Genomic DNA, 22,376 nt, shown 5'->3' on the forward strand with positions numbered 1-22,376 from the left:
ATTTTGCCTTAAAGATTCTGCCGTGTTCTTTAGGAGCAGCTCATACTTCTCTTTCTTTCCCTGTATAACTCATTATTCCTGAGCACCAACTACTGAGCTGGATGGATATGTAGGAATGCTGGCTTTCATCATGTGTGATGAACAGCTATAAAACTCCGTTATTTAACATGATTACGAACGGTGATAATGTTAGAAAGTTGCCCTGCACAAGAGGGGGAACATTCAGATACTTTTTATTCAATTTCTCTAACTCTAAACACAATTTAGAGTGGCTAAAGAGATGTAATGAAAATATTCATGTATCCTTCCAACATGCTGGCCCTATCAAGATGGCCCTGATGGTCATGGATGCCTTTTTCTGGTTTCTATGCTTGGGAGACTGGAAAGTCCTACCAAATGTTTCCACTGCACTTTGGGACATCGAGTAATGACTGAAAGGATTTCAAATCATCTCTACAATAATGACATGTGTCCAGAAGTTGTTTGTTTCTATACTTATCTGGCATAAAATCATTATATTTTAATTTTCAATAAAATATTCTAAGAAGGAATATGGAATGAATACATTACCTGATCTTTCATGGTCTTCCCTAAGTCTTTCACATCTTTCATGTTAATGGCATTCTTCCCTCCCTTTTCCTTTCCCTTCTTCTTGTTTTTCTTTTTGAACAAGCATTTCTTACAGATACAAAAGCAGCAGGTCAGGACTAAAAGGACTGCAACTATGGCTATGGCAATTAAGGCCCACGGTGGCACTGAAAGAAAAAAAAGGTGCACAGAACATTAGTAATAAAACACTTCTAGATGCAAAACCTTTCAATCCACCCAACTCAATAAAGACACTCACTCGCTCATCTGTATTTATTGAGGGCCTGTGGTGCTCTGGGAACACTGTTTGGCCTTCCGTTATCCATGTTTCCTCTGCCTACAGTGTTGTTTCTATCTTCTCCACTTTGTCCTTCCAGATACGTCAAATGTCATCTCCTCACTACAGCCTTCCCTGCCCCTCCAAGCTAGATTTCCATTAGTCCATTGCTTGTTCATTCAGAGCCTAGCTCTGGAGTTGGACCTTTGAGTTTAAACCCTGGCTCCGCCATTCACTAGTGGTGCGACCTTGGGCAAGTTATCTAAGCTCTGTCTGCCTCAGGGTCCTCAGGGTCCTCAGGGTCCTCATCCCCAAAGAACAGGTAAATTGGTAGGTACCTCCTAGTCTTTTGAAGATTGAAATAAGATGCAGTGCCTGGCAAATGTTAAAAAGTTAATAAATATTAGCTGCTATTACTCATCTAATCAAATCAAATGCTAGGGGTTCTATTAATATGCTCTGGGCATAATCAAATGAACAGAAATTAATCAAATTAATCAAATGAACAGAAAAATATAATATCATAGTGGTAGTGAAATATAATATCTAGTGACAAATATAATATCATAGTGACAAATATAATGTCAAAGTCAGTCATAGGGTCATTCGCCCACTCAGGGTCTCAGGAGGCAGGGCAGTGGTGAGATATTCAGTGGCTCTAAAACCTGGCTTGGATTCCGGCTTGGCCACTTTCAGGCTGTGGGACTCTGGCTAGATTGCATAACTGTTCTGAGTGTGTTTCCTTCTCTACAAAGTGAACATGATAGTGGTACCTAGTTCATCGCCTTTGAAGATTAAAGGGTATCTGAAAAGTTTGGGATGACATCCAGAGCAGAGCAAGAACTCAATTTTAGCTATTGCTTTATATTCAAGGCATAGGGCTAAGGATTGTGGGTAATGCAGAGAGCTCAGAGTGTATGTGGGAACATAAAGATGCACACCAATAAATATACAAAGAATGAGATGAATACACTGAGAGGAGATCAGTGGATATGCTAGGGCAATTGGGAGGAGAAAGAGATGATTGCTAGATAAGAGGAGAGGCTTCAGAATTACAGGCTCTGTTTAAAATAATAAAGCACATATAAGTATACTCAAACAAACATTTTTCTATTACAGTTGTCCATCTACTAACAGCTAATCTATTTTCTTATTTGGCACCCCCTACACATGTACATATAAAACACAGGGGCTTGTGGAAACTTTTAGGGTTTCCCTTTGCCTGGAAAGGAATTATTTAACTATTGAGATTAATCAGAAGAAGTAATTTGACTTGCCTGTTGCAATCAAAGACATTGGGTACTAAAATGGTAAGAAAAAGTGTTGTTTTCTTCTAGCTCCATAAACATCATTAGTACCAGTGATTGCTGAACACAACTTAGGAGTACTTTGGTGAAGCAGAAACACTTAAAAATTAACCTCTCTTCAAAACTGAGAAAACTCTCCATGTTTGCTCTCCTTGCATTTGGCTTCAGTGTAGAATACTTACCATGCATGTTATTCTAGCTTATAATTGACTACTAGATGTTAACCTAAGGACATTTAAAGTCACAACTTCTGAAATTGTCTTGTCAGCCAAAGAAATATTTCTATGAAGGTTATGGATAAGCACACACCCAAAGACATGTTTTCTTATAGTTCTCTAGTCTCGTTAAACAATCATATTTTTTTTAAAAAGTAAATTAACCAGTGATGTCATTCACAATACCTCATTTAAAAGCTTCTACCTCTTTTGATCTGGTTAAAACCCTGCCATGCACGAAGGACAGAGCCTACATGTTCATTGCTGGCAAGACAGTATTAATAATGAGCCTTCACTGTGAACCTCGTGAATCATTCTTCTAGTTGGACTCGTGTGAAAGTCTCTCAGAGAGCTACAGAAGAGTCTCTTAAATTACACAGGATAAGACAGAAATCAGTTGACAACTTGACAAAAAGAAAATAGACAGTGAAAGCACTGGAACATTATTTAATTAAAAGGAGTTAAAGAGATAAGAACATAGAATTACAGGAAGAAATTTGAAATAGTGCAACTTGAAGGTAAATTACAACCGCTAAATATTTTGTGACTTTTATTTTTTAAAGCTCTGCTGTCTTCTAGATTTGCTTTCAGTTGATCTTCTGAATAGCTTTATTTTAACTTTGAGTATGCTGTATTGAATACATGAAATTAACAAAATTTTCCCACAATTTACTGGAATTTTTTAGATACAGAAAAAAAAAACACCCTTAATGTTATCATTTTCTGTACCCATATGAAAACTTGACTGAATAGTTAATTATAATATAAACTGCCATTTTTAATTAAATGGAGTTACTTGAATTGAATGCTCACGTTAAAAAATTTATTGTATACAGCAACCAAATTTAAAATTTGGTAAGTTTAGTAAGAAAAAACATCCACGGTATTATCTATTTGTAGTATTTATAGAAATATGTTTCAATATTAGTGAGCAAATCTCATGGAATTAGGCTAAAAATCTATTGGAGACTTACTTATTATAGGCCAGCAACTGTGCTGCAGTTTTACCTAAATTATCTCATTTAATCTTCACAGCAGTTTTGTTCATTATCCCTTCAATTTTATAGAGGGAAAACTATATGCAGAGGAAAAACCATAGATTGAATAGTTTGAGAAATTCCAATGTCTTTACGTTATTAGGTTTAAAATGTGCACATTATAAGTGTCTACAAAGGAAACGATGCTTATCAAGCTTTGAAGCCTCTTTAATACAACATTTTATGTTTAAAAACACCAGTGAAGCAAATAAATAACAGCACAAGATACTGCCAAAAGTGATTTCTTTAATCCATCAAAAATAGCCTCATCAAAATATTGCTACTAGCAGAAAGCTATTAGCTTATTGTTATTGTTACCCAATTATCATTAAATGGAATTTTATAACAAGACTTTTGACACTTAACTTAAAGTCCTTTCAGCAGAAAATAATAGACTAGTCTAAAAGCTCTCTATGAAAAATAATATTTTCATTTTCTAATGAATTAAGCTCACATTTTATTTAACCCAAGTGTAATGATGCATAAGAATTAAGTCAAAGTCCATTTGAAACTGCTTCTTATGTTTTAACTTAGACTTTGTGGTAAGCAGAATAATGACCCCTCAAAGATGTCCACATTCTGTTCCCTGGAACCTGTGATTATGTTACCTTAAGTGGCAAAAGGAACTTTGCAAATGTGATTAAGGATCTCTAGATGGGGAGATTATCCTGGCTTTTCCAGATGGACCCAATGTAATCACCAGGGACCTTATAAGTGAAAGAGGAGTTTCCGAATCATAGCTAAAGATTCGGTGCTACTGATTTTGAAGATGGAGGAAGGGACCATAATCCAAGAAATGTAGGCAGCCTCTAGGAGCTGGAAAAGGCAGAGAAATGGATTCTCTCTTACAGCTTCAAAAGAGAATATTTCTGGGGCTGGCCCTATTGCCTACTCGTTAAAGTACCACGTGCTCTGCTACTGCGGCCAGGTTTCACAGATTTGGATCCTGGGAGGGGACCTACTCCACTCATCAGCCATGCTGTGGAGGCATCCCACATACAAAATAGAAGAAGATTGGCATGAATGTTAGCTCAGGGCTAACCTTGAAAGCAAGAGAGACAGAGAGAAAGAAAGGAAGAAAGGAAGGAAAAAAGAAAGAAAAAATTAGTTTGTACAGCCATTATGGAAAAGAGTATGGAAGTTCCTCCTCTAAAAATGGAACTACCATATGATCTAGCAATCCCATTCTGGGTAAATATCTGAAGGAAACAGAATCACTATCTTAAAGAGTTATTTGCACCCCCATGTTCTTTGCAGCATTATTCCCAATAGCCAAGATATGGAAACAATCTAAGTGTCCATCAACAGGTGAATGGATAAAGAAAATGTAGTGTATTTATACAATGGAATATTATTCAGCCAAAAAAAAGAAAAAATCCTGCCAGTTGTGACAATGTGGGGACCCTCAAGAGCATTATACTAAATGAAATGTCAGAGAAGTCATAGAGATAAATACTATATGATCTCACTTAAAAGTGGAACCTAAAAAAGTAGAACTCATAGAAACAAAGTAGAATTCGTAGAAACAAAGAGTAGAATGGTGGTTACCAAGGACTAGGGGGATGGGGGAAATGGGGAGATCTTGGTCAAAGGGTACAAACTTCCAGTTATAAGATGAACAAGATTAGGGGATCTAAAGTACCGCATAGTGACCGTAGTTAACAATACTGTATTGTAGACTTGAAATTTGCTAAGAGTGTAAATCTGAAATGTTCTCAACACACACACACAGGTAATTATGTGAGGTGATGGATGTGTTAAGTAACCTTATCATCATAATCATTTCACAATATACACATAAATCAAATCATCACATCATATGCCTTAAATTTACACAGTTCATTATACCTCAATAAAGTTGGGGAAAAAAGGCATCAGCCCTGCTGGCATTTCGACTTTAGCTCAGTGAAACCCATTTTGGACTTTTGACCTCCAGAATTAGAAAATATTAAATTTGTGTGGTTTTATGCTAGTAAATTTGTAGTAATTCATTACAGCAGCAATAGGAAACTTAAGAGATACAAAGCAGACCTCAAGAGATTTGTAATACATGTTGCATAGAGACAACTATACAATTGGGATACTAGTGTGGGGTATTTCTATGTTTTCTACCATCTTTCCTTCTTACCCACCCCTTTTATCTATCCCTTCTGCAACCATTCTCATGACACTAACGTTGTGCCCAAGACTCTCTCAAAGACAACCAATGGTTTTCTTTTGGCTAAACCCAAACAACATTGTTTGTGGTATGAGGAAATCTTGATCATATATTCATTCTCGAAATTTTCTTCTGCTTTTGTTTCTATTGCCCTTACCAGTATCTCCTTCTATGCCTCTTATGGTTTTTTCTTCGCTTTCCTTTCCCATTCCCAAGTCTTAAGCAGAGTTGTTATTCAAGATTCTTAGCTCCTTGCTCATCTTCACGTCACTCATTGTTGAGCACATCCTTTCCCAGGCCTTAAGCATTTAGGTCAGTTACTCCATTCTGTCTTCCCTTCTATTTGCTGGGACTGGATTCCCAACTGCCTACAGAAGGTTTCCTACGAATGCTTCATCTTCTCAAATCAGTTCTTCAAACAAGTTATATGGTTTCTGTCAGTGTTCTATCCTTTCCTGCCTCTTGGACATTGGAACCATGTGGAAATTTTTATTCCCAAATCTCACTGATTGGCAAGTTGGGCCATTTCGTCCTCAATGTTTTTTATACTTCTTTTACATCTATTTCCATTTGTAAGGTGTAAGCCTGACATTACCTCCATGTGATCTCCCTTCCCATTGGTTATCTCTTCTCTCCATTTTACCCATTCATTGTTATCAGACAAAACTTTCTAATGCATAATTTTCAATTATTTTGTGCATAGCTTTCAACGTCCTTTGTCATTGATCCTCGCTACATATCCATCTTTCTTTCTCACTGGGCCCTATGCCCATTCCAGTCTCGTCAGACTGAGTAACTCATTGTTCTTTGCTCAGTTCTATACCCATATTTTTCTCAAGTATATTCCTTCTTTTTTGAAATCCTATTCTGTTTTCTCTTCAGTCACTTAAATGACATTTATTTTTCCAGGCTCAACACAAGTCTCACTTAATGTTGACAGATTTTTAAATAAAAACATTACATACATTTGCTAAATTTTCAAGCTCCTACCACGTGGGAAATACTGACCATGTGGTAGGATACATTGGGCGATTTATGTTAGGTTAGTAAAAAAAATGTAATATTTAAAATAAAAAGACAAATCTGTACAAACGTACAAAAGATATTTTAATATACCCCCTTTCTACACATGAAATTCACTTCTTACCACTCCCAAACTCAGCTCTTGGTAGATTACCCATGACATGAAGCACTGATATTTAATGAAAACACAATAAAAATAATTTGGAACCATTTAGAAATAAATTCCCATTAGCAAATATTCTGTTGGAGGAAAAAACCACAAGCAAATATTTCCGCTTATCAATAGAGGTCTTTCTTTCATGGGAAAGAGACACAAATTGAGCAGTTTAAAAAAGCAATTATTTAATCAAACATGCATATACTGAACATCTACTATGTACCAGGCATTTTCCTTAGGACTGGAATGCAGTGCTAAATATGGCTTGTGTAATCACGAAGCTTACTATTTACTTTGCAAGTGATAAAACCTAGGTCTTATTTACTTTTTTAAAAGAAGTAAATTTCTTATATTTATCAAACTCAGTGCTCAGAACATAATATGGTACACTTTCAAATGGAATCTGCATGGCTCAATACGCTCTTGTGTAAAAATTTAGTGCTCCAGGGGTATATTTATTGATGAAATCAACAAATAAATATTCCTTCTATAATAAAATGTAACTCTCAGATTGGAAAGCACCATTTTCCCTCCAGGGAGTTTTGGCACTAAATAAATTTTAAAAAAAAATTACTTAAGGTGGGTCCTGCCCTGTGGCACAGTGGTTAAGGTTACACATTCTGCTTCTGCAGCCTGGGGTTCACCGATTTGAATTCCAGGTGTGAACCTATGCACTGCTTCTCAAGCCATGCTGCGGTAGGAGTCCCACATATAAAGTAGAGGAAGATGGGCATGGATGTTAGCTCAGGGCCAGTCTTCCTCAGCAAAAGTAAGGAGGAGGATTGGCAGTGGCTGTTAGCTCAGGGCTACTCTTCCTCAAAAAAAAAAAATTACTTAAGGGGTCCTGACATACACTTTTTCAAAAAGTAGACATGCTAAATATCCTTTTCTTTAATAGAGCAAGAAATATCCTTTTCCTTTACATGTCGTGAAATCAAAGATGAAAGCTTCACAAAGAACCAAGGGTATTGTAGAGGGTACACTTATAAAAAGGAACATTTTAGGATTAGTGATAGCTGCCACGTATCCACATATGTCAAATTTATGCTCCCAAATCAGAAGTGTCCTCATGAGACATGCACTGGGCCTGAGACCTCCACAATGAGCAGTTGGGAGAAGTGCCTTTTCTAATTTACATGAGTACCCTACGGCCTAGGGATGCCTGCTCTAGCTCTCCTGATTCTGAGCTCTCATTTCTAAATAGTTTTTTTTTTTTTTTGCATTCTCTAAAATGTCTGACTCAGTACTATCAGCGTAACAGTGCTCAGTAAATGATAGGTGGCTTGAAAGAAACCCTCATAGCCATAGTTCTTGAGCTCAAGTCAAAGCAGATGGACAGTCTCTGAGGTACACCACCAGCTCCGTGAATTTTCCTGAGGTCTGCTACTCAATTCCATTTCCTTCGCTTGGATTCACTCCTGCCTCATTCCCATTCACCGTCAGCTACTGCAATCTCCCAGGCTGGCAACCTCCTGGTGGATTTACTCATTGGGTTCTAGGTTTAATCTAGGGCAAAACTCACTGGTTTTTGTATTTCCTCCTTGATTACACTTTCAAGGTCAGCTCTGCATTATCTATCAGTTCCATCCCCATTCATCACATTAAGAGACAGCCTTAAGTCCATATCTCTTTCACAAGACGAGCTGTATTTTCCTCTCTGAGAAATATAAGCTTGTACATTTACATCAGTCCTAGATATTTCAGCTTCATCAAGAGCTCAAGATGACACAGGTAATACCGTTGTTATGGCCGCTACAAAAATTCACGTGATAACTTCAAGCATTTTCCACCTTTGACATCTCTCTCTTTTGTCATATGAGTACCTCACCACTGCACTAATGTCTGTTTAATTCATTTTATGAATACTTTACATACTTCTACACTCTTATATTTACTTTTTGTCAACTTCTAGTTTTACCAAAAACAACCCATCATCTTTCTAGATTATCATACATTGATGCAAGATGCAGAATATAATATGAAAATATTAATTTTGCTATTAACCAGTAGGAAAAATGACCTGTATTTGAAAGCTTTACGTTTAGATTGTTGATGAATAATTTTTAAAAACACACAAAGATAATTATTTTTCAAAAACTGGCAAAATGCAAAATAAACCTTGCATTTTAAAGCTTTTTCTAAATTACAGAATGCAAATGGAAAAAAAAAACTTCTGGAAATATGTGGATTAGTATACTCATTAACCACTTCTGGAGACAGAATATGAACTGTGAAATTTGAAACAGTGTACAAAGTCATACAGAATACGGTTTAAGATTAAATCAACCAGTCAAAGGTCAGAATGAAGAATTTCTCATTACAGACGGAAATAGCTTCAAAGACTATTCATTCTTGGCTCCTGAGTATTAAACAAACGTACCTTTTCCTCATTCTTAAGAATGCTAGTTTGAAGCCGCCTTTGAATTAAATGCCCCTTTTAAAAAATGTCAAAAGATATGGGCTCTTGATGGGAAAATATGAATATGTGTGTGCAGCGTGTGTATGTTTGTTTAAATTTCCACACAGTTGGGAGTATGTGGTACCCTTGTGGAAACTACAGTTTGCTAATTCTAGAAGACCACTGGGCTCCAAATTAAAAACTCTTTCCAAGAGCATCAGGGTAAAATTCACCAAGATTAATGAACTAGGGAAAACGTATTCCTTCATTTGGTCATTTAACTTTTCATTTATTTCTTCTTGGCAATCTGCTGTGTGCTTATTCTGTGCGGGAGGTGGTGGGGGAACACAGAGACGATGGGTCCCTTTCTCTAGCTCAAGAAGACTAACTCCCAGGAAAAAACAGAGAGAGGAGCCAACACAGAACTAACACAAAATTCAGCGTAGTAGGTGTGCTCTGTAGGTTGCAGGTTAGACAAAGGAAAGATAAAGAATCCTAGAGTTCAATGAGGGCTTTATGGAGAAGGTGAGCTCCGAAGCTTTGCTGGCTACAGAGTGAAAATGGCATTTTGGGGACTCCATTTCTTTTCCTGACTCCCTCCCCTCCTCACTCATCCATTCATTAACTCATCCATTTGAGCATCTATTTAACACATTAATGCTAAGCACATTGGAGGAATGGTGAACAGCTTTGAAATAATTTACTTAAACAGTTTACAGGCCAGTTGGGCAGTTTTAATTAATATCCATGAAGCAAATTGTGAACAATACCAGACAGCTTGTTAAATGACAAATTAAATGGGGTCTTTTGCTAGATTCTGTTTCTAGTATGTAGTCACAGCAATCTTATTCTACTTGTCAAATGAATGCTTGTTTAGAATTATTTTTAAAAACCTTAGAACTCAATAAAATGGGAAACTTGTCTCTCTTCACCTATAAATCCTTAAAAAACTAGTAATAAAAAACTTCAGTAGAATATATTATATTGCTTTGATATGCACAAAATCACAACCTACACATTGATAAATTTTTACTGGAACCTCCATCTGTTGATCTGATTTCAGTATGTACTGTGCTATTGAACAAATTCACAACCCTGCTGAATAATTTATTAAGGTTACTGATGTTTCTTGCTGAATGCAAAGATTAGTCTTGATAAAAGTTCGTTGACTGAAGGCCATTTTATCTGCACAGGTATTAATCAAATTATTAATTTTATAAAATGTCTGTAAAAATAGTCTGCTTTCAACGATAAGGCAAAGCCATCCATATCTTCACAATATTGGAATGTCTGAAATTTGACATGGAGAATGATGTTGGTTCTTCAGGCAGAGATAAGCCCCAGCACAACTTCCAGAGGATTTAGATAAGGCTCCACAGTCAGCTCAGGAGCTCACTGTCTGCAGGCTCCAGGGAGAAGTGCGTTGGTAAACATAAAGGGATGCCAGGTAAGCTGGCAGAGGTGAAGGCGATGCATGGGCAGTTCGGTTCTGAAGCCTTTGGAAGTTGGTAACACTTTTCAATCACGCCGTGGACAACACAATTTCGTGGTTAAAGGGAAATTCATTTATCCTACGAAACTTGCAGCATGTCTCTCTTGAGTTCTAATCTCTAAATTCAAAACTAAAAAAGAGTTATGTCTCAGGTTTTTCTTCCCCTGGTGAAAGCAAACTTTTTTCCTAACTTTTGTATTAGAAGTCTTCAAAACAAACACCTTTTGGATTTGGATCCAATTAGTATTTGGTTTTATTATGGTGCTTTGAATTTGGTTAACAATGTCTTTAATCTGTTTTCTGACTTTGGCAAGGGTGCCCTAGGAAAAAGATCTTTACCAAGAATTGACTATGGCACCTGATGGTAAGTTTTGGATAATTCAATATTCGAATATCTACTTGTCTCTTTTCTAAGTAATTTAATATTACGATGATTAAATCCAATTATGATCAAAGAATATCAGCTAAAGGGGTGGATACATTCCCTGCTTCCCTGTGCTGTTTTATAACTTCAGGCCAACAAATAAACAAATAAACAAAAATGGCACTTTGTCCTATTACTTGCTTGTGGAAGGATTTTTTTTCTCCTGTACTTTCTGTTTATTATTCTAGGAGCAAGCAACACATTTTCAGAATTCCCTGTAACTTGGAGAGATTTGATTGTGCTGACAGGAGAACTGTGTGGTTGTTATGCATGAGCGAAGAAGAGCAGAATATTTGAGTCCTTCCAGTCATGAAAGGGAAGATTCAGGCTCATTAATTTCATTACTATACCAAGTGACAGGTAGACAGCAGCGAGAACAAAGCCCTTGCTTATCTAGCTATCCACAGGACATTTTCCCTTGATTTTCCAATGGATTCCTGCTGCTACAGAACAAACTTATTAATTTTCCTCTCCAACTGTTGTTTTCTCTGTTTCTCTCAATGTATTTTTCTCCCTGGCAATTTTATCTGTCCGATCTCCAATTTGTAGCATCGTTTCTTCTTTTTGTCTCCTAGTTTTTAGATTTGAACTTTCATCTTTATTCTTCTAGAACTCCCACGATCCCTGATATATTTTCTGTTCTTGCTTTTGAAGGGGTTTCCGCATGCCAGTCAATCTCATATATCATGGCTTTTTCTTTGTTTTTTCCTTTTAAATCTCATCTCTCTTCTGTTTAGAGGTTGTACTTCTAAGCACTGCCGCTGTGAGCATATGACCGCAAGGCCCTGTATGAATCTTGTTTGATTTTGTAGATTCTCACAGATCTCCCCTAAGAATGTAGAATTCCCTTTATTCTTGTTTCTTTGTCAAACTCACATTTCTTCTTTTAAAAGACTCAATAGATTTCCTCCAAATGTCTACCTGAGTAATAGTACACGTGAGCCCTTTACGTTGTCTCTCATCCACATTTACTTATGCCTTCTGACTTGTTATCTATACGGATCCTTGTTTCCTAGTAGCTTTGTGATTGTCTCTTCAATGTGGGGAGGCCATCTGAAGAGGGAGACTGTTATTTTCCTTTCCTTTACCTCCTAAGAAGTATCAGTTGGGTTGGGTACACCCAACTCTTAAGCAAGTGCTTATTGAATAAATGAAAGTGTAATTAGAGGCAGAGAAAGCCTTCTTCAAATATTATCTGCACATGGTGAGGGCACGGCTCCACTACACACCTGGTTAAAACTAAAGGGTATACTTTTTTAAATACTATAGGTCAAATTCTGATAAAACTTCAGAGATATATCAACTTTTACAAATCATTTAGAAAATCTATGCAAGTCTTTCTTATTTTTTATTCTAGATAGACTACGGAAAAAGCAGTAAGGCTCATTTTTTCTGTTAGTTTTTTTCCTAAATAGTTTTTATGTTGGATAGCCTCTTGAAAGATGCTCTTAAAGTTGTGTTAGCAATGCTGATATGGCTTTCCCCTTCTTATATCCAGCACCTGTGCTAGTTACTAATCCAATTTCTCAATTATATAGTTCTTTCACTTTGTGAGGCCATTTCACATTATCTCAGCTGATTTGACCCTAAAAACCAAATGATGGAGCAGCTAAGGTAGATAGCTTAATCTCCATTTTACAGATTAGAACACTGAGGATCTGAAATGTGGCTTCTGAACGCGCTTTCTATTAGAGTTGAGGTCAGATTTAGGCCTTTGGGCTTCAATTTTCACGCTCTTTCCATATATTCTGGCGTTCTTTTGTGTCCACACTGAAAAATGAGCAAATATTCACTAATCATATTCCTGCTAAGAAGAGTTTAGTTTTTTGAACATACTTATTATATATTGCTCTCAGGATTCTTTTAACTGAAATAACTTTTAATTGTTTATGCCAAAGTGATGAAAATCATTTGTCAAAAATGTGATTGATAATAATTATAACAAAGGGCAAAATCATATATAGGAAAGATCATGGATCTTGACTCCAAGTTCTGCCACTACAATTGCCTGATAAATCTGATGAAGTTATTTAAACTTTCTGAACCACAGTTTCACCATCTGTAACATGAGGCGTGGGTGGAGAGAGGAGATAATGATATGCACTCTGTAAGTGACTTGTGATATGTAAATTTGCCATATGCAAAGTACTTAGGGTGGTGGATAACATGAAGGAGGGTTTTAAATGCCTGTTGTTATTACTTGCCAGAAATTCCTATTAAAGTTCTTAACTTGAAAATGCTTAAAACTTGGCTGAAAAAGCAAACTCTAAAAGTTGTGTAGCTAAAAGATGAAATACAAGCAATCTTATGTGTATGGTACAACTTCCAATATACTCAACATGTTCCGCCTTAACGATATATCGAATGTCAGGGTTCCAAAATAAAGATTGTTTTCGGAAAACTGAAAGGCGACGCATTTTGGTAGTGCTCAAGCTATTCATGGATAAATAATAGAATGAATAAATCAAATTTGGGGGGATAATAAGTAACAGTCCTTTAAAATCACAGTGGCCAACAATTGTTTATGTTATTCATATAATGCAAGCAGCATTAGAATAATATTAAATTTGTAGTAGCGGAAATAAACATAATATGCAGTACAGTACTTTGTATTTTCAATAATTAATTAGCTCAGCTAACACTACCTCAGGCAAATGTTTTAGTAGCGGAGTAAAGATACTAACAGCAAGATTTTCAGTCTCTTTCTACTGGCAAATAGTAGGTTTTGCTTGAACACACTCTCAATTCTATAATACTTATGCATTAGCAACAATATGCTCTTGGATGCTGCTTATTTTTCCTCGAAAATTGGCCAAGTATTTTAAGTGACTGAAAAAGCTACCTTGAAGTCAACATTTATTATTCAATAATTATTTACATGCACATTTAAATTATAATCATCATTTTTAAATTGAAAACCAAGTTTGACTTTATATGTTTCCACTGAATAGTTTACAAAATAGTTGGGTTTATTATTTCATTTATGTAATATTATCTTCATTCATATATATAAATTTAAGGTACCAAAAATAAGATGACTGTCTTAAGGTGCTAGGAAAGAAACATGACTCAGTCTCAAGGTCAGTCCTTCGAACCCTCAAACTCTTTCTATTAATCTAATATCTGTTAATTCTTGTTTCAAATCAATCAATGGTGATAGGATTTAAACTTACCTAGGATCACAATTTTTGCCCTTTTACTATTTAAATCATTCCAATGTCATATTCATTAATTTTCTGCTGTCTCTTCTCATAATTTTCAAGGAAACAACGTCAGGAGCCTATAGTTTTCTTCTGGTGGCTTTGACTAGGATTGTGACATTAGCTGAATTTACATTTTATTCTGCTTTAGTAAAATAGTGAAATAGCTAAAGGATTTTCTTTAAGGATTAAAAACTATGAAACTTAATGCAAAGGATAGCTCTGTTTTTCTTCAATATTCTACTTGCATGTAACCATCAAAGTCAAGAACATGGTCACTGTGCAAATATTGTAATGTTTCTAACCTTATAAAATCACTAGATCCAGATATTGCCTGGAAGAAATAGAATTATCTTACTATTCTAGTGGCCTCTTAAGATTCTCTGAAAAACTATATACACACATTACTCATTTAGACAATGCCTTTCAAGCAATGTAAAATTTTATATTTGAAGTTCTTTTTAATGCTTTTAAGTGAAAGAATAGAAAAAAGAATTGAATGGACTGATATAGGTAAATCTTTTGAATGAGCCTAACTATTATCTCCGAAAAAGATGTTTACCTTAAATTAAGTATTGATGGACGGAAAGGGAGAAAATAGCAGAGCACTTGACATAAAACAGATCATCGGAGGAAGGATCTTGAGAAAAAAACAACAAAGAAATGAGTGGAGAGTGTTATCTCCCGTTGAAAAAGCTTGCCACTGACCTCAGAAGGATAGCTCATTGACATGTTGGTGGCGATTGATTGCACTAAATCATTTCTTTAATCAGTGCTCTTTGAAGTCCTGTCATGCATTTGAGACAAATGGAACGGGACTTAAGAATGCATTCTATGGACATTGCAAAGAGGGCAGTGAGCATCCCTACATTTATGTTAACCTGGGTCAGCTCCCTCCTTGAACTGTGTGTCCCAAACTTCACTCCTGGTCCTTCTTGAAGCACGTGGTGCTGCCTCAGGCCTTGGTTTTCTCTTTTCCATTTACTCGCCCTCCTCTGTGGGCTGCTTTACGCCTATTTGATATGTGGAGGATTTGAGGGGGAGAATAGACGATGGAGTTGGGGCTCGTTTGGAGCTCTTTGGTACTTTTTCTGATGTCTCTGAGCAGCCATCTAAATTGTGACATGGGGAGGAAAGGTGGTAAGTGGTGTGAGAGTTGCAGTACATTCCAGAAGAAGAGCTGAAGAACTGTTTCAGCTTCAACAGTTGTCAGGAGGTAGGAAGAGAAAGCAGTTGGCACCTCCATGTCCCTCCATTGTGAGAAAGGTGTCAGTCACTTTATTTAAGGGTTGTATGGATGAGAATCTCAGGTAGAATCTCAAAAATACAAAAGTGAAAATGATTAAGATGAGCTTAAAGATATATATTCTTTCATAAAGTACTAGTAATCTGTGGAGTTGGACATGTGGCACAATTATATAATATTTAGTCTAAGAAGTGATCTTGGCTCTAGTCCTCACCCCTGTCCCCACCCATCAAAACCAAAGATTTACAACAGCAGATGCTAACACCTACGGCTGGAAAAATATCAGAAGAGTCACGAGGTTGGAGTTAGATAGGAGAAGTTTCTTTTTCTTCAGAAAGATGGGATAAATACAGTTTATTTTGAGTGATTTTGTAATTTTCTAGGCAAAAGTCCAACTATGCTATAAAACAAAATAGCCTCCTTGGAAAAAAGCAAAGTATAAGGAGAGACAGTCTTGTTAACACAATTGATTAGAATCATAATCAATAAACAGAAATGAAAAAATAAGTTTCTCAAATGGCTAAAACATAATGGTTATTTTGTTATCGTTAAAAAGCAACACACAAGGGTTTTACATTTCTCGATCAGAATAGACTTGGATTAATTGACGTCATAGAGCAGTTATTCTGGCATGATGTCAATATAATTTGATTTTAAGTTAAAATGAATGTTTATGTGTGAATTTGAATAAATGTAAAATTTAATAAGAAAACAGTAAAATCACAGAAAATCAATTATAATGTTACATATTACTTCAACTCATTGTGGTATACTAGAAGGTACTAGAGGTCTGGAGTCAACCCTGAGTTTAAAATTCAGGCTCTTTCTTCTTTGAGCCTTTATTTCTCTATATGAAAAGTAAGAATAATAATACCATGATAGGAGCCAGCCTGGTGGCATGGTGGTTAAGTTCACACAGTCCACTTCAGCAGCCCCTGGTTCTCGGGTTTGGATCTGGGGCATGGACCTACACACCACTCATCAAGCCATGTTGCATCCCACATGCAAAATGGAGGAAGATTGGCACAAATGTTAGCTCAGGGACAATCTTCTCACCAAAAAAAAAAAAAAAAAAAAACCACAGAAAACCATGGTAATAATTGTGAGAATTACGAGATGATACATCTGAACACCTGGGACACAGGGTTTAATAAATGCTAATTCTCTTTCCCAAAGTAAATAATAAATATACATCAAATTCTGTTCTAACATTTAATAATTTTTGTTCTAAAAGTATTTCTTAGTAACATATTTAAAATGATTAGACCCAACAATAAAACTACAGGAAAGCTGCTGGGTTTCCTCTAAAGACCTGGTTTTATTTGCCTGTCTTAAAAGTCAAAGTAAAAGAAAATGGGTCCAACGTAATTTCTACAACTTGAAAGGAATATAGACAATTTGGAGTTAACCTAGCATAAGATAAAGAAGACATTTAAGTCTTAGACAATGAGATCTAGACTTATAAGAGAATTAAGGACTTTTTCTCTATTTTCTGAGCAGGGAGAGAGAGGAAATAAACATAAGGTAGCAGAAGAGATTGAAAATACTGGGGACAGAGAGGTAGAAATCTCTTGACTTTAAGAATCGATACATATCAAAAGAATTTTAAAAAGAGTAGATCTGACATAGAGAATCAAGTCTCAGAAGCAGTTTTGTTTTTGTGCCTGACTGTCACTTTAGTATCTTACTGGGTTTTAAGCCTATGGATCTAAAGTGTACGAATATGTGTGAGAAACCTGTGTATTGGATGAGACTATTGAGCACTCAATGGCCTTCATGACCTCAGAGAACAATGACCGGTAGGGGCAGGTTAGACTTGAGGGACGCTTTGAGGTGGCTCAGGTCCCAAGAGTGACCCCTGCCATGCTCAGCAGTTCACAGTGACTTAGGGACGAAGAATGCCTCCAGGTAGAGGGAGTCACGACATGATCCTCCAGATGAGTCTTTCTCCTCTGGTCTAGTAATACGGTCAGATATTTTAATATAATGAAATTACTCCTCCTCCCTTTAACAGAATGACTTGAGACCCAGGTCTACTGAAAAAAAAATGAAACTTTTCTATAAAAAAAGAATGTTCTATTTTTCCTTAGAAAAATAACCTAACACTCAGATATAAATGGAAGAATTTTTTTATGTCACATTTTCATCCTTTTTTTGTAAAAATTAATTAAGTTTTTAATTGCGGTTACATTGGTTTATAACATATAAATTTCAGGTGTATTTCATTATATTTCGATTTCTACGTAGATTACATCATGCTCACCACCCAAAGAGTAATTACAATCCATCACCACACACATGTGCCTAATCACCCCTTTTGCCCTTTGCCCTCCTCCCAACCCCCCTCCCCGGGAAGGGTTCTTAATTCCAACTTTTGAATAGATTTGATCATTGGTTGAGGAGTGAGTGTGGAGTGGAGAAAAATAAAATGAGATTTAGAAGCTGCAAGAAGGAACTCAGCTCCACGAGAAAGTCCAAATCTGGGAAAGTTAAGATCTTTACTGCTTAGCACCATCCAAGGCACAAGACGCAGTTTTTGTGCAGACAGACGGGATTACCAAAACATAACAGAATCTTATTTTACATTTCATTTTAACTGGCCCAGAGTTAATGAAGCATGGGAAGTTGCTGTCATTTTCTGAGTATTAGGGCAGACTTGAAAATACCTGCCATTATAGCCATTTTGTTTCCATAAATCTGAATTTCTTATTAGAGTAGCATTACATCAAAATGGAACTATTATGGTATTTGTGGTTCTCCGAGGAGGGACCTTATGCATCAGTTTCCGAAGGCATTTTGGTGTGTGTGTTTGTGAAGTAAGCCACTAATAAAAATTTCTTCTCAGACAGTAGGTTTCTATAAGATTATGACTGTCTCCATTATAAAGGGCCAGAGAACAAGAACAAAGTCTTTAAAAACTTTTCTTTGAAGTTCAACGAAATAGCTTTTTCTCTAACTGCTTACTTACTTCAACCAATCTTGACAGGATATTCATTTAGATTACCTTCCAATTTCAAAGCAACTAAGAGAACTTGACTGAAATTAATCAAAATAAAGTAAATCCAACAGAACAATGGTAGATAAATTAGAGTTTCTACAGTGAGTTTTTATCAAAACAGTGCTGTATTTGATTTTATCTAAGGCCATGGAAAAATAAGGAACAGTGAAATTAAAACAAAGGAAAATCTTTTTGCAAATTAGACACGGCATGTTTTTCTTTCTGGCTGTGAATGCCAGAATAGTATTTCTCAATCTTTCTGAGGTGTATTTGCCCTTTGCTTTGTATGTATCTATATAATCAAGTCCCTTTAGAAAAAGCTGAGTTTTTTTAATGGTATAATTACCACGGAAGTGAGAAATTTTCCTATTTAATCCTTGTCTTATTTTGCAAGGATAATCACCTCTGTCATCAATTTCTGTCCAAATGTCTCATCGTAATTCTACCACTTTAACAGGTCACCTCTTTACTTTATCCCCTGCTGCCCTTGTCATACACATATACTTAGAGCTGCCTTCACAGCATATACAATTTTGTATTCAGTTCCTTTCATTATGAATGTTCACATGTTACTATATGGACTTCTTTAATTCTTTCAAACATTATTATTAAAATTTAAGTCAAGCAAAAAGGAATATAATGCGATGCCCATTTACCCCACACCAAGCTGGAGAACTAAAAGATGATGGGTACTGCTGAGGCCACACATGCCCACCTCTGATTGCATTTGCTCTCTCTTCCCAGGAGGTAACCTCTACGTGAAATCAAGTGGTTTTTCATGGCATCGCATTTCTTTAAGCTTTTACATAAGGGTCTTCTAAGTAACTTTTTAGCCTTAACTTTTTATTCCTCAGAGAACTGTGGCACACATCACAGCAAAATCTTAACTGCTCTTTGAACTTTCATATGTAAGGGTCAGAATAGCCTAACTTTGAAAGCACGGCAGAGTAGTAAATGCACCTCAATGATGATTTGCCTCTCAAATTACCCAAAGACATCCCGCACGCCCAGAGATCACACTGTGTGTGTTCTTGGTAGTTCAACAGTCATACACTCTGTCCTTGGAAGGACTCAGATAGTTTACAAAAGTGATGCTGTTCAGGCGGCCTCCCACCTCCTTGCCTTGTCTCGTTGGCATTCTCATTTCATTTGGATTGTTTGATAATCAGACAGGATGTTAAGTTAGAAAAACAAAAGAAAAAAACATAAAACCCTGCCTTCTAACATTGTCACAATCACTTTGAAACCAAATAAATCAGAATCGTTGTTCGTTAGTGTTCTTAAATGTGCAGTCCATAGGGATACGTAAAATAAAGGTGTACTTTAAGTTGATCTTCTCTGAGAATGTGATAGATTGTTTATTTTCATAACAAAACAAAATGCATTAACTGCTTAATTTGCTCCTTCATCTAAGAAGTAGAGCTTTTTCTCCTTTTAGTAGTCTTGCCCTTAGGCAAATAGAATGCTAGGCATCAGAGGGAAAGATTCAGATGTCATGATGCATCTTAAAACATTTGAGTTAGTTTTCCTTCTACTCTTTGACACTCAATATGTACAGCAAGGGATCTTCACTTCTAGGGCCATAACCTGGTATATCAGAGGGGATATGGATGCAAACATCAATTTCCAAAAGTATGCGAGGTTAATAGTGAGATGGTTTTCTTTCTTTCTTGGTGCACTTAACGGTAACGTTCCAGTGGGATGATGATGATGATAGATTCCCAGTTTCTGTTTGTTCTGCACAAAACGTGTGACTTCATTGCAGTAACCACTGGCAAGATGATAAATAGGTTTAGTTAGTGTTAGCTATGAGACAAGCACATCATTTAACCTCAATACTTGCTCCTAATCATCAAAATCAAGCTTCCAGCTATCAAACATGCTGATCTACAGTTTTAGGAGGATGAAGGTTGACTATTTTTCCACATCCGAATTAATATCACCTTTGTCTACAGGGTTGAAAGTGAGTTACTATTTTATTATAACTTCGAATACATTTTCTTTAGTTTCAGATAAAACTGAATTTTGTTACATGCTACTAAATATCTATTAAGGCGAAATTCAACAAAACTGTCTTTGTTGCTCTAAATCTTCAAGGTTATTTATCTTAGCCATGGCCACACAGAGAGTCGCCTAACAAGCTACTAGAAGCTATTTTTGTTAGTAAAATGGTCTCCACTGGCAAGGATGCCAAAGTTTATATTAGCAAGCTTTGAGATTTCTTTAAGTTAATTTAAAGGTGAATCATGAATATACACAGAGAAAAATACAATATTTTCATATTGTATAAATAAGTTTTGTAATACTGCTACTCAGAGATAACATTCAAGTCTAGGAGAAACAAACAAGAAACATGGATTAATAAATTTGGGTGGGCAGCATTTTTCTTCTGTATCATCAGAAAAATTATTAAATTTTTGGAAGGATTTCTATTGTTAGTATGTTGAAAGGAGACCTACTGTTAATAGTAATGCAGTTCTCTTGCTCAAAAACATGCTTTGGGTTTATTGACCAAGCCCTTTTAAAGATCCCAGAACTACAGCACGAGAAAAATACACATTTCAATCGCTAGACTTGATTAAAACATTCAGTAGAACTTTTGTAACTTTAGCACAAATAACTAGAAATCACAAGTGTTGGCAGGACACTTATGCTTGAGAAGGTAATGGCTTGATAATTTAAATACCATTCTAGAGCAAGCACAATGGCAAAAAATTTAAAAAAAGATAATTTCCCAGACATATTAAAATCGATCTGCAGCTATGGGATGCTGCAGCCAACAAAGCGTGAGTCATTTTTGGGCTCCTATTTTCAACCCTGAATGGGTTTGCATTCCAATCTGGGGAGGCAATTAAATACGCTTGTGCTATTAAAAATTGGAATTGCAAATATTAGTAAGGAAAATGTGTACCACAAGGCAGAATTTGTTTTCCCATTTCTCTTGCTGTTCTGCATATCAGGTCATGGAAAGACATGGCAGTCATCTACTTTTGGCTTTTAACTAGAATCTATGCTTTCAAACTGCAAATTGTGTCACCTTTCAAAGCCACAGGGGCCTACTGAGTAAGATCATCATCATTCTCCGGGAGCTCGCCTCTTCCCACATCCCTCACCTTAGAACAAAATAAGCCACTATTCATTTTGCACTCTAGGGATATATTTTAACTCAAGGACTGCTTAAATTTGGGATACTCATAATCTAGGTAATTAATTCATGCTATGCATCCTCCCTATTAACATACTTAAGTATACACTAAATTATTAGGCGTCTGAGTAATAATGTGGCTGAGCAAATCTATGTAGAAATCCACACTACTCACTATTATTTGCAAGCAGAGAGATTTCCTGGTACACCTCCATGTCTCCTCAGGAGACTTAAAATCCTCTCCTAGGACAACTATATATACTATAAGCACAGGGGAACCTCGTTTTAAAAAGTCCTCTTTCAATTCTATAAGTCTTGTAGAAGATCATTACTCTTGTGAAAGATACTCTTGGTTGCTTAGACAAACAACCATTCTTCTTCCTAACTCTTTGCTGGGAGAACTGAACCGGGGCCGCCAAAGTGGAGGGTGTGGATCTTAACCACTAGGCCACCAGGGCTGGCCCTGTAATTCCTTTATTTTTGTAACTGATTGATCTAGGGTTGGGCATAAGAGCCCCTACTGCCAATATTATATAAGGGAAATCTGCAGGCGACTACTGGGACATTATTTTCCTGTGATAAAAGAGAACACCGTGGAGAAAAGACCCCTTTTGCCTTTCTCCCACCATCCACTTCCTGACTGGACTGTTATGTATAAGATGCTTGGAGCTGTCACAGCTATCTTTCAATCATACAGAGAAGGCCAAGGGA

General features: G+C 36.3%; 1 protein-coding gene across 9 annotated transcripts in view; it reads right to left on the bottom strand.

The window, feature by feature from the left end:
* SYT1 (synaptotagmin 1) overlaps positions 1 to 22,376 on the bottom strand; it is a 521,971-nt gene that overhangs the window by 144,729 nt on the left and 354,866 nt on the right. For all 9 annotated transcript variants that reach the window (XM_014841776.3, XM_014841759.3, XM_070507268.1 and 6 more), the window contains one exon: positions 571 to 755. In XM_014841776.3, the coding sequence (XP_014697262.1) occupies positions 571 to 755 (185 nt within the window). The remainder of the gene's footprint in view (positions 1 to 570; positions 756 to 22,376) is intronic.

This window comes from Equus asinus, chromosome 4, assembly GCF_041296235.1.
Source record: "Equus asinus isolate D_3611 breed Donkey chromosome 4, EquAss-T2T_v2, whole genome shotgun sequence".
NCBI lineage: Eukaryota > Metazoa > Chordata > Mammalia > Perissodactyla > Equidae > Equus > Equus asinus.